Source organism: Bufo gargarizans, chromosome 2, assembly GCF_014858855.1.
Source record: "Bufo gargarizans isolate SCDJY-AF-19 chromosome 2, ASM1485885v1, whole genome shotgun sequence".
Taxonomy (NCBI): domain Eukaryota; kingdom Metazoa; phylum Chordata; class Amphibia; order Anura; family Bufonidae; genus Bufo; species Bufo gargarizans.
Window position 1 is genome coordinate 388,055,846 of NC_058081.1, and position 13,957 is coordinate 388,069,802.

Consider the following 13,957-nt stretch of genomic DNA (forward strand, 5'->3'; position numbering starts at 1 on the left):
GGTGCCAGGTCGTGCTGAAAAATGAAATCTTCATCTCCATAAAGCTTTTCAGCAGATGGAAGCATGAAGTGCTCCAAAATCTCCTGATAGCTAGCTGCATTGACCCTGCCCGTGATAAAATACAGTGGACCAACACCAGCAGCTGACATGGCACCCCAGACCATCACTGACTGGGTACTTGACACTGGACTTCAGGCATTTTGGCATTTCCCACTCCCCAGTCTTCCTCCAGACTCTGGCACCTTGATTTCCGAATGACATGCAAAATTTGCTTTCATCCGAAAAAAGTACTTTGGACCACTGAGCAACAGTCCAGTGCTGCTTCTCTGTAGCCCAGGTCAGGTGCTTCTGCCGCTGTTTCTGGTTCAAAAGTGGCTTGACCTGGGGAATGCGGCACCTGTAGCCCATTTCCTGCACACGCCTGTACACGGTGGCTCTGGATGTTTCTACTACAGACTCAGTCCACTGCTTCCGCAGGTCCCCCAAGGTCTGGAATTGGTCCTTCTCCACAATCTTCCTCAGGGTCCGGTCACCTCTTCTCGTTGTGCAGCGTTTTCTGCCACACTTTTTCTTCCCACAGACTTCCCACTGAGGGGCCTTGATACAGCACTCTGGGAACAGCCTGTTCGTTCAGAAATTTCTTTCTGTGTCTTACCCTCTTGCTTGAGGGTGTCAATGATGGCCTTCTGGACAGCAGTCAGGTTGGCAGTCTTACCCATGATTGCGGTTTTGAGCAATGAACCAGGCTGGGAGTTTTTAAAAGCCTCAGGAATCTTTTGCAGGTGTTTCGAGTTAATTAGTTGATTCAGATGATTAGGTTAATAGCTCGTTTAGAGAACCTTTTCATGATATGCTAATTTTTTTTGATAGGTATTTTAGGTTTTCATGAGCTGTATGCCAAAATCATCAATATTAAAACAATAAAGGGCTTGAACTACTTCAGTTGTGTGTAATGAATCTAAAATATATGAAAGTCTAATGTTTATCAGTACATTACAGAAAATAATGAACTTTATCACAATATGCAAATTCTTTTAGAAGGACCTGTATATAATAAATAAAAATGATCTGATTAAAAAAATTTAAAAAATAATCTCAAACAGGACCCCCCCATCAAATTGGCTAACATAAAAAAATGTTTCTCTCCTGCTGCGTCTCGTTTACAATATGCTGTGTTGAGGTGCCTGTGACTGCTGCAGCCAGTCACTGTCATCAGTGGTAGACCACAGGCACATCAGTGCTGCAACTTGGAAAGAAGCGGTGGCGAGAGATCTGAACCAGCTGCCCAGGGAACAGTGCTGGTGACAGGGTTGAGTACAACATCTTCTTTTGTTAATTTTAGCCAGATGGAGGGCTTGGCCGAGATTTTTCATTTTAAAAAGGTTTGTCTTATCTTGCCGGATTAAGTGTTGGGCTTACAGAAACTGTCAAGTGGAGCGTGGGCGCATTTGGCAGTTTCTGTAAGCCCGGCTACCTCGGTCCAGCACTTAGTCCCATCTCGCTATGGAAATGGTTGGACAACCCTATTAATTACCTTGGACCATCCCGTTAAGTGAGACTAAAATATGTTCAACAAAAAACAGATTCCATACTCCATGTACGTATGCTAAAACACAGGAGAAACCACTTGGTAAAATCACCTGATGTTTTCCTTCAGGGGAACGGACAAGAAGAAGTTGTGGCCTGTGCATGGGATGGTCAGACGTACATCATAGATCACAATCGCACGGTCCTTCGTTTTCAAGTTGATGAGAATGTCAGTGCTTTCTGTGCTGGTAAGTAAATGGTCATATAGGAAACATTTCGGTGCAGTTAAAGCCTGTGTTTTTCTTATTTCCCTTAATATCATTTTTCCTAGGACTTTATGCCTGCCGGGGTAACCAGAACAGTCCATGTTTGGTTTATGTCGGTTTCAATCAGAAAATTTATGTATATTGGTCCATAACACTTGAGAGGATAGAATCCTCAAACCTTCTGTATGTATTGGAGGGAAATGAGGAATTCGCATCCCTACTTAGTAAATTGCAAATAGGTAAGTGCACCTCTTCCATGCTGTGTAAGGAAATATTTTCTTTACAGATCCAGCCAGAGATAAAATGCTGACTTGGGAAAGCCAGCAGATGAGTACTGTACAACCCCTTTCACATATGTGATTAACTTCAGGGTCTCAAAACTTGGGCAGGATTAGGATTCTCCACATTTTTTATAACACACTAAATATACTCCTTTAACCATTTCCTTGGAAAGGACATATTCCAGTCATCCTTGTAGGGAGACACTTCAGTAGCCAAGGATATATCTCAGGCTGTATAGCTGCCAATCTAGGCTTTAAAACAAGACCGGGATCTGGCGTACAAGAAATGGGACCCAGCAGCTCTCACTTCTGATGCGATTTCTGTGGCTAAAAGACAGCTAGCATCACACCGGTATTATTTTAAATCTTTAAAAGCTAAAACTATATTGCCAGCTTTAAAATCACCACAAAATGCAGTGCAATCTGAAAGCACCATATTACAGAGCAGAAACTGACAGATTGATACTGTCGGGTTGTAATAATTCAATTAAGAATTATTAATTATGGTCATAAAAATAACCATAAAAAAAAAAAAATTGTCATAAATTCTTAAAATCATGACCTGGTGAATTGTAGACAAATTAATTGATACAATTCACATCTGAGTCCGACTATTTCCTCAGATAAATAAGTTCTTTTTGACGTGAGATGATGTTAATGATAAACATGTAGTTCTACATTATACAATAATACACAGGTTTTATAAAAATATGCAGATTTATTGGTTATAAACATATATAAGTAAATAAACACAATGATACATGCAAATGAATATATATAGCGTTAATATAAAGCATTACAAGCTTAACAATACATGTAAGTGGAAATAACTTGTCACATTATAACCAAGCTATTATTAGGTTAGGATATCAAAGTAGGAACATAAGTTATATACATTACTTCTGTTCAGAGAAAACCTCATGGTATCAGGATGGGCATGTCTAATCCTAGACATCAATATAGAATGCTAAATGCATTCCCCCCCCCCCCCCCCCCCCTAACCAACTACACATCACATGACTTCAGGCATGGGCAAATCCAAACAAGGATATAACTTAGAAGAGATAACTATATCCTTCTGCCCCATCCTGGACTATTTTCACACATATAACTTTGGTAAGACCATTAAGACAAATAACAGGGATCTAGGATCTTGCTAGATCATATCTTAAAGGGGAAGGACTTGAAATAAGTCTTTCCTGTGGGACTCTATCACTTAGCTTGGCGGAGAATGTTCTATCAAAATAAAAAAAATAAAAATAAAATATATATATATATATATATATATATATATATATATATATATATATATATAAAGAAAATCCAGCGGGAGCACCACCAGGAATCGGGTGCAATATCCACAGAGGCAGCGGCAATGCCCCAACAATACAGTTCAAAGAAAGCAGGACTGCACTCCAAGTAAAAGTGAAAAAATCTGTGGAGCTTTATTCACCCATAACTTTGGCAACTTTGCGACGTTTCGGCTCACAAGAGCCTTCTTCCAGCTTAGAAACAGTGAAAATGGCAACATATAAAGGCAAGTCTCAAGTGACTGGCCAATCATACTGTGATTACAATCATGATTGAATTAAATACATGTGGTACATATAAACAAAGTGCATGTGCATATAGTGACTAGTAGGTAAGAGATCGGTATCACAAGAACACAATCCCCGTGATCGATCATATAATAAATACAAATATATATATCATAAAGTGCATAATTATATCGGATGGAGATCTTAGAAGTCGCACCTCTAGATGGAATGGCGCCGGCATACACTATCATGTTTCGTTGAGCGTCTCCGTTCCTTCACTGCGCATGTCCAGATCCGCGTCATCAACTCTGTCAAAGCACTTTCATGTGACGCATGCGCTCTATCTCAGTAACATTGAAGACACCATTTTGATATAGGGCAACATTGCCCAGCGGTAACGTAAGTGCCATTCATGCCTTCCTTCATAAAGCACAACGCTTTCCTGCATCGTACATTAAGCCGCAGTAGGTGTATCCTACACAGATCAGCATGTGGAGAAGGTACAAACTCTGCCGAGATGGATCCTACCCACTAGATGGCTTGTGCCGGAGGGGAACACGTCAGTGTACCCAGGGCCGGCCTTTGGGGTGTGCGGGCTGTGCGGCCGCACAGGGCGCCATAGCAACAGGGGCGCCGGGCGGCCGACAGCCCGCAATGTAATATGGGCAGGCGAGGCGGCACTTATGTTTTCCCACGGGGCGGGCCCCCCCCCCCCCCTCCTGTATTCAGCAGGGGGCGCCCGGCGCCCGTTGCGGTTTAAAAAAAAAAAAGTTGCTTATATAAGTTGGGGGCGGCTGGCGGCGCCCCTCATTCTGCGCCGCCTGAGTGGCTGAGGCTGAGCGCTTGCCGCTGTAAAGAATCCTGCCTGCGCCTGTTAATGTAGCGTGGCCGAGCTCTGTTAGGTCCGCGGTACAGGAGCTTTTGTTTCCTGTACCCGGCCGGACTGACAGGAAGTGCTCACTTAGTGTGCACTTCCTGTCAGTCCGGCCGGGTACAGGAAACAAATGCTCCTGTACCGCGGATCGAACAGAGCTCGGCCACGCTACACTAGAGGTGGAGGTGGGAGTAGAAAGAGAGTGACAAGGGGGGAGGGGGGAGGAAAGAAAGAGTGACAAGGGGGGAGGGGGGAGGAAATAATGAGAGTGATGGGGGGGGGGAAATAATGAGAGTGATGGGGGGGGGGAAATAATGAGAGTGATGGGGGGGGGAAATAATGAGAGTGATGGGGGGGAAATAATGAGAGTGATGGGGGGGAAATAATGAGAGTGATGGGGGGGAATAATGAGAGTGATGGGGGGGAATAATGAGAGTGATGGGGGGGGAATAATGAGAGTGATGGGGGGGGATAATGAGAGTGATGGGGGGGAATAATGAGAGTGATGGGGGGGGAATAATGAGCGTGACAAGGGAGAGGGGGGGGAATAATGAGAGTGACAAGGGAGAGGGGGGATAATGAGAGTGACAAGGGAAGGGGGGGGGGGGGAAAGAGTGACAAGAGAGGGAGGGGGGGGGGGAGAGAGTGACACTGGAGTCCCCATAGCCAGACTGCAGCCAGAGTCCAGATCATCTTATTGTCCTGGGGGTAAGTAGACAATGCAATATGTTTATTATTTAATTGTTTAGTTATTAATACTACATTGGAAACGAATTTTCTCAGCTGGACACCGGCCGACACTGCGCATGCGCTGGGAGCCTCACCAGCGGTTAGGGTAGGGAAAAAGCACTGGCCCGTACGTAATTTTTTCCTTCCCTAACCGCTGGTGAGGCTCCCGGTGCATGCGCAGTGTCGGCCGGTGTTCAGCTGAGAACATCCATCCGATCACTGCGCCTGCGCATTGGCCCATAGTTTTTCCCTACCCTAACCGCCGGCGAGGCTCCTGGCGCATGCGCACTCTGCTGTGAAATTTCCCTAACCTGTCGTTGTGCGCCTGCGCGGCGCTGCACACCTCCTCACGTCATGTCCGGTGCGACCGGAAGTGACGAGGGTAGGGAAATCTCACGAACTAGGGAAGTATAACATTACACCGGCCTTTGGGGTGTGAGGGCTGGTAACTACTTGGTTGGATAGTCAGCCAGCCTATGCCATGATGCCAGCAACAAGCAGTGTTTTGTTTTTTTTTTGGGGGGGGGGGGGCGCCACAAGGTTAGCTCGCACAGGGCGCCTGAACACCTAAGGCCGGCCCTGAGTGTACCCAGCCAGCACTGTCAAACTACTTGCTGAAAATAACGCAGCCATAAGAAGAATTCTTAAAGGAAAGTATAGCTAAATAAAGAAAGTTTCATATATGGAAATACGCAACGAGGAGACTGTAGATGTAGCAGCACGGTACCATCATCATCAAAGAGGGCCAGTTCCAGGATCTCCATCCATAGGAAATTTCTTTAAAATGTTGTTCTAAAAGGCAAAGAAAAATTTTACAAATTAATTAATCTGTATCATAATGATTATCAATATGTGTTATCACCGTTTCAAGGCACTTATATACAACTGAAGAGAAGGAACAACAATACACAGGGGAGATCAAGTTTAAATATATAGATAGATAGAGAGAGAGATATATATATATATATATATATATATATATATATATATATATATATATATATATATATATATATAAATTTAATGCATTTAATGCTTTGCTAAATTATGAGTCTAGATTCTTCTGCAGGTTGAATGAAGTCTCACAATATCCTAAGACTACATCTCAATATGGAGATGATCAATTAATAAATGTATTTATTTATTCGCCAATCTTGATGGTCTAATTTCACCCACACTATCAAATTAGTCTTAAAATGAAATATAATTTTCTGTGTCCTAGTAGGAATCTCACTTCTGCTCCTAGGAAAGCTGGGTGGTCCATCATAGAGCATCTCACCATGGCTTTCATCTTGATAGACCCCTCTAGAGAGCTCAACTTCTCTTCCCTCTCTTTCTCCTCTCCTCTTTCTTGTGTGTGTGTGTTTCCCCCCTGTGTATGGTTTATGATCACAAACTTATCAGTTATGCTCCTTTCACACTAGCGTTCGTCGGTCCGCTCGTGAGCTCCGTTTGAAGGGGCTCACGAGCGGACCCGAACGCTTCCGTCCAGCCCTGATGCAGTCTGAATGGATGCGGATCCGCTCAGACTGCATCAGTCTGGCGGCGTTCAGCCTCCGCTCCGCTCGCCTCCGCACGGACAGGCGGCCAGCTGAACGCTGCTTGCAGCGTTCGGGTGTCCGCCTGGCCGTGCGGAGGCGTGCGGATCCGTCCAGACTTTCAATGTAAGTCAATGGGGACGGATCCGTTTGAAGATGCCACAATATGGCTCAATCTTCAAGCGGATCCGTCCCCCATTGACTTTACATTGAAAGTCTGGACGGATCCGTCCGAGGCTATTTTCACACTTAGCTTTTATATGCCAATATAATGCAGACGGATCCGTTCTGAACGGAGCCTCCGTCTGCATTATTATGATCGGATCCGTTCAGAACGGATCCGATCGAACGCTAGTGTGAAAGTAGCCTTAGACACACCTTCCTAGTTTGGAACTTTCCAATCATAGTCGGATGGGCGTGACCATTGATAAAAAATGTGACGACATAACCTTACCCAGAATGCACTTTTGCTACTGTTGTAATGTCACCTACTCATACCTAGGTGGCACTGCTGTGTAAGCTATTTGCATCATAGTATAAAGGGTTAACTTATGTAAGTCTGAATAAATGTATTATATACATTTTACCTTAAAAGCTTTAATTCAAAGCTATAGGGATTAATTCTGACACTTGTAGCAATTAGAGACAGACCTCTAGGCGTCTCTCTGAATGTTTCTGACACTGTTGTTTTTATGTATCATAAATAACTTCAATGGCCTTGTTTTCTCACAGAGATATCAGTACCTCCTGTCATACCAAAGAGGTGAATAATTGTTACAAAACACACATCTTCACAGACATTCTTTTAAAGACAAAGATTCTCCTAATGAGAAATATATATATAATATACTGGATACATGTTGTCTTCATAACATATAACAGTATAATATAATATATATTATATGTTCTACTGATTTGTCTTATGCTAAGGACTAAGGCTCATTAAATGAATACATACATATTATATATTTTGCTTCATTAATAAATACCTAACTGTATAGGTAATTGTCACCAGCTGCATAGAGCTTATCTTTATCTCCCTGTCATAAATTTAAAAGTAGACAGGGAGGATTCTTCTCAGACTGGTACACTCATGAGAAGAATAACACTAGAGAGCAGAAACCTTTGTATGACCTTACTTTGGCCTACTCAAGACATACAAAATTGTAACTATAGTCGAGCATGGCTCTTAAAGGAAATGAACATCCATCTTGACTAAAATAATTGGATATCAATACATTTACCTATGAAAAGGCACAACAATACATACGTTTGTGGGAAGGTAAAACTTGTAATTTATACATTTATATTTCTGCTTTTTCTACGTCCTGTGAACAGTATCAGTACTGAGGAGGTGATTGATAGCATTGTGTATATGTGTTTCTCGTGCATGGCATTGGAGGACACAGCACCATGGGTATATGCCCAGCTGCCACTAGGAGGCTGACACTAGAAACAAAAAATGTGTTGTCTCCTCCCAGGTGGGCTAATACCCCTCTGCCAGAGCCGAGAGAGATCAGTCTAGTTCTAGTGTCCGTTGGAGGCAGACATGACCTGCTACCCTTTTTTTCGCAGGTCATCCTGCTAATTTTTTAATTTTTTTCCCCTTTTATTCTCTACAGGTTTGCAGGGGTGGCTCCATCGTGTTCCACTTTAGTTGTCCGCCTGCGGGCGCGTACTCGGGTACCTGGCAGCCACCCAGTCCCTACTTGAAACTGCCTCCGCAGTGGAATTCCGGTGGACCCACGGCTCCCCTGTTGAGTCCGCCGAGGGGGTGGTCATTGCTGTGCCTGAAGAAGTCGGAAGGTAAGTAGGGATCCGGACCATGCAGGGACCCTGTAGTCCCTTTCTCCCTCCCTCTTCCTTTCTCCCTTCTCAGCCCTGCTTTGTGCCTCTGGCACTTCTCCTACCTCCTGGGGGTCACCTGGAGCCATAGTCCTGCAAGGAGGCCCATGTTGTTTTTATGGGTCCGGCCCCTTTAAGACAGGTCCTGACATACGGCCCTTCCTGCATAACAGAGTTTTGCTCTCTGGGATCTTTTTTCGGTGTTCCCTGGGCCATTTCACCTAGCGCTGTGTCCCTCCAGCTCTGCGGCTGCTCCCGAACACTACCGCGATCGCGGGCGTCCGTTTTCGTCCGCACACTCCAAATCTAGGCCCTGGTTTTCGGCCGACTAGGCCAGAGGTCACGTGGGGCGGAGCTTCTCTCCGCCCACTCCTAAGAGGCTTCCCGGGCTTTTTTCTTTTTCCCTCCCCTCTGTGAGAGGAGCTTGGCTTTCCTCCAACCTCTGTACAGCGTGGGCTTCTGAAGGGGGCGTTTTCCTTCTGACGGCTTCTCCTGCAGTGTCTTCTGGGACACAGCACCATAGGTTCTGGTAGGCAGCCTTTTCTGGCTGTTTTTTTTTTCTCCTTGCAGGCTCCATCCTAAGCCCTTATGTCTTCCTCTGGTCGGGACCCCGCTTCCCCTGCGGCAATTTCCACACATTATGCCTGTTCCCTGTGTAATAGGAAGTTCCCATGCAGCCAGTCTTCTTCCCTCTACGCGCAGTGCCCCCCCCATGTTGGGCCTTCCGGAGTGGGCTGCTACCCTGTCCCAAGCCATAGGGAACCTTGCCAGCCTCTCCCAATCCCTGGCGCAGTCTCTGGACCGTCTGCCTGCCCAGATTGTGGCCGCCTCTAGCAGGGACTCTCCTGCTGGGGATTTCTGTTCTCGCTCTGGCACGCGATCCCGCAAGCGACCTACGGTCTCGGCCGGGTCCCACTCTTCCTCAGCTACCTCGGATCACTCCCCGGATAGGTCTGAGGCGGGTGAGATTTCTTCTTCAGCCGCTCCTGGGGACTCCTCTGCCTCTGATTCTGAATCAGATCGGTGCTTGGCGATGTCTGTGGCCATACAGGATCTCATTAAAGCTGTCCGGGACGCACTCCATGTGCAGGACGATCCTTCTTCCGCCTCTCAGAAGTCGGTGTCCTTCCGCCGTTCTAGACGGTCCACTGTGGTTTTCCTGAATCACAAGGGTCTTGACGCACTTCTGGCTAAGGAGTGACGTCACCCCGATAGGCGTCTTCACCTTGCCAAGGGCTCGGATGTCCCTTATCCTTTTTCTGAGGACTCCGTCAACCTCTGGACGGTCCTTTCTCAGGTAGACCCTCAGGTTGCTCGCCTGGCGAAAGCTACTACCCTTCCCCTGGCTGACGTGGCTTCCTTGTCGGATCCTGCTGACAAACGGGTCAATTCTTTGGCCAAGTCTGTTTTCGTGGCAGCGGGTGCCGCCATCCGTCCTGCGTTTGCCGCCTCCTGGGTGGCTAAGGCCTGTGCTATCTGGGCTAAACAGCTTGTCCGAGTCTTACCTCCAGACTTGGTCCAGGGGGATCTGACGGTGCTTGCGTCTCAAATTTACCAGGCGTCCAAGTTTCTTTGCGATGCCTCTATGGAATCGGCCGCTTTCTCTGTGGCCATCCGCCACACCATCTGGCTTTGTTCTTGGGCGGCGGATTCCACCTCCAAGAAGGCTCTAATTTCCCTTCCCTTTCTTGGTGGAAAGCTCTTTGGGAAGTGTTTGGAGGAGCTCATCTCTGAGGCCACTGGCCTTCTTCCCCAGAACCAGCCTCGCTGCCGTCGTTTCCCTGGGTCGTCCTCACGGGCGCAGTCCTTTCGTTCCTTTCGGGCCCCTTCCGCCCGATCAGACAAGAAGTCCACCAGGCCTTACTTTAAGGCCAAGCCCTCTTGGCATGCCAAGCCCAAACCTGCTGGCCCCCCCCAGTCCGCTAAGCCTCCTTCCGTATGACTCTGCCTCGGTCAAGGTGGGAGGGCGCCTGTTCACCTTTCAGAACGTCTGGCAAGCAAGTGTGGAAGACGCTTGGGTTCTGGAGGTGGTTTCCTCCGGATACAAGACCGAATTTTCCATCTTCCGTCGGGACGGTTCTTCCTGACGTCGCCCCCTCAGGTCTCCCGCCGGGCTAGAAGAGTTTTTTCAGGCTCTCCTGGTTGCTGAATCCTCGGACGGTGTCCCTGGGCCCGTCCTTTCTTCCCCCCAGTTGGCGGGTGATCACGACGGATGCCAGCCTCTCGGGAGTCCCTCACTGTCCAGGGTCTTTGGTCTGCTCAGGAGTCTTCCCTGCAGATCAATGTTCTCGAACTCCGGGCAATTTTCCTGGCACTGTCTCACTGGACCCCACGTCTCCGCGGTGTCACGAGGGTATCGAGAACCACACCTGACTCCGTTATACCCGGGGTCAGGAAGTCGCAGCGGTTGGCTGCACGCTCTATTTAAGATAGGGCTGTTTTCCTTATGGTAGCTTTCTGGGTTTGCTTTGCAAACCCTTTTGGCTCACTCAGGGATCTGTAGCTCCTTCTCCTCAGCTGTTCCTTGTCCAGCACTCCCAAACCTCCTTATATTCCTCTCTCACACTTCTCTGGTTGCCAGAGATAGAGCTTCCTGCCTGGACATCTATTCTGACCCACTGGAGCTGTGTTGCTGCATTCTCGGATGGTTGATTCAGAACGCTACCCTCCGGATCCCTGTTGGACCTTTGTGGACTGCTGTGGTCGCCCACCTGGGTGTATGTGTTTGTCTGTATTTGTCTGTCCTCTCCCTGGTGTTTTCCTCTTAGCGTCAGTGGTGCGGACTAGCGATCCCACCGGCCCGTTCACTATCTAGGGCTCATTTCAGGGAAAGCCAGGGTTTAGGCACGTGATCGCCGCACGGATGAGGAACCCGTCTAGGGACGTCAGGGCAGTCAGGTGCCAGCCGCAAGGTGAGTTAGGGGTCACCACCTTTCCCTCTCCCTTGGGCAGGGCTTTCCCTGTTTTCCTCCTTGTGCGTGACGTCGGTCATTACACGCGGTCTCCCGATCTGGGTTCAGATGGACAATTCCACCGCCGTGGCCTATCTGAACCACCAAGGGGGCACCAGGAGTGTGATGGCCCTAACGGAAGCCTCCCATATCCTGAGGTGGGTGGAGAGGCATGTCCCTGTCATCTCCGCCGTACACATTCCCGGGGTCGACAATTGGGCGGCAGACTTCCTCAGTCGTCAGTTCGTCGACCCGGGCGAATGGTCTCTCCACCCAGAAGTGTTCCTCCAACTTTGTCACCGTTGGGGAACTCCGTACGTGGTTCTCTTCGCGTCGCGCCTCAACCACAGGCTTCCGCACTATGTTGCGCGATCCAGGGACCCTCAGGCTCTCGAGGTCGACGCCCTAGTTCTGGTTTGGTCTCAATTCGACCTTCTGTACCTGTTTCCCCCCCATTCCTCTCCTGCCCCGAGTACTCAAGCGTCTCAAGGCAGCCCGTGTTCCGGCGATCCTGATGGCTCCGGATTGGCCCCGCAGAGAGTGGTACGCAGATCTGGTGTTTCTGCTCGCTGACGTTCTGTGGCGACTTCCTCTGCGTCACGATCTCCTTTCTCAGGGCCCTCTGTTCCACCCGAATTTACCTCAGCTTCATTTGACGGCGTGGCTGTTGAGACCGCGGTCCTGAAGTCCCGTGGACTCTCGGATTCGGTCATCCAGACTATGCTTCACGCTCGCAAACCCCAGTCGGCCCGCATTTACTACCTGACCTGGAGAGCGTATTTTGCCTAGTGCGAGTCCGGGCGTGTTCGCCCTCTCCGTTTCTCCATCCCTAACATTCTGGCCTTTCTTCAGGCCGGTTTTGAGAAGGGTCTTCGCCTGGCTTCTCTCAGGGGGCAGATTTCGGCCCTATCGGTCCTCTTCCAACGTCCTGTGGCCTAGCGGGCTCAGGTGAGGACTTTTCTACAGGGTGTTGCCCGTCGAGCCCCTCCCTTTCGTTTCCCGGTGGAGCCGTGGGATCTGAATCTCGTCCTCGATGCCCTTCAGTCTTCGCCCTTCGAGCCCTTGGCAGAGATCTCTCTGTCATTTGTCTCGTTTAAGGTGGCCTTCCTCGTGGCCGTCACCTCCATCCGCCGGGTCTCCGAACTGGCGGCGCTTTCTTGCCGTTTGCCTTTCCTGGTGTTCCATCAGGACAAGGTGGTTTTATGCCCAGTTCCCTCCTTTCTCCCGAAGGTGGTCTCCTCGTTTCATATTAATGAGGAAATCGTCCTTTCTTCCTTCTGCCCTAATCTTTCTCACTCTAGGGAGAAATCCCTCCATTGCCTGGATGTTGTTCGGGCTCTTCGCCTGTATCTTCGCCTCACGGAACCCTTCCGTCGCTCGGACTCTTTTTGTGGTCCCGGCGCGCCCTCGTAAAGGTTTGCCTGCCTCCAAGGCCACCATCTCTCGCTGGGTTCGGTCGGCCGTCAAGGAGGCCTATGTCGCTAATGGCCGTGCTCCCCCTTCCAGGTTGACCGCTCATTCGACTAGGGCTGTTGGGGCTTCCTGGGCGGTGCGTCATCAGGCATCGGCTTCCCAGGTCTGCAGGGCCGCCACCTGGGCGTCAGTTCACACTTTCTCTAAGTTTTACCATATTCAAGCTCTGGCTTCTGCTGACGCCAGCCTGGGGCGCAAAGTTCTGCAAGCAGCTGCGCTTTAGATTTGCGGCATGGCGTTTTTTTGCTTCCCTCCCTCAGGGACTGCTTTTGGACGTCCCATGGTGCTGTGTCCTCCAATGCCATGCACGAGAAAAATAGATTTTTTTTTTTTGTACTCACCATAAAATTCTTTTCTCGTAGTAGGCATTGGGGGACACAGATCCCACCCTTCTTGAGCTTCTTCTTGTTTGTGATCCCGGCGTTTGCCTGCGTGGTCGTCGGGTCTCCCCAGTTGAAGACTTGTTGGCTTTCAGTTTTTCTTTTTGGTTCAGGTGTGGTTCCTACTGCTTTTGTACCGACTGATCTCTCTCGGCTCTGGCAGAGGGGTATAGTCCACCTGGGAGGAGCCAACACTTTGTTTCTAGTGTCAGCCTCCTAGTGGCAGCTGGGCATATACCCATGGTGCTGTGTCCCCCAATGCCTACTACGAGAAAAGGATTTTACGGTGAGTACAAAAAAATCCATTTTTATAAGACATAGCTGTCAGTCATTGATGTTTAGGGTTGTTATGCTGCTGGAAGATGAACTTCCGCCCCAGTCTTAAGTCTTTTGCAGCCTCTACCAGGCTTCCCTCCACTATTGCCCTGTATTAAGCTTCCTCCATCTTCCCATCAATTCTGACCAGCTTCCACATCCCTGCTGAAGAAAACGCATCCCCACAGCCTGATGCTGCCACCACGTTTAACGGTGTGGATGGTGTGTTCAGGGTGATGT

At 48.6% G+C, this 13,957-nt stretch overlaps 1 protein-coding gene across 1 annotated transcript in view; it reads left to right on the plus strand.

The window, feature by feature from the left end:
- ITFG2 (integrin alpha FG-GAP repeat containing 2) overlaps positions 1-13,957 on the plus strand; it is a 64,036-nt gene that overhangs the window by 35,353 nt on the left and 14,726 nt on the right. Inside the window, exons 10-11 of the mRNA XM_044280800.1 lie at positions 1,658-1,775; positions 1,859-2,032. Coding sequence (XP_044136735.1) covers positions 1,658-1,775; positions 1,859-2,032 — 292 coding nt within the window. The remainder of the gene's footprint in view (positions 1-1,657; positions 1,776-1,858; positions 2,033-13,957) is intronic.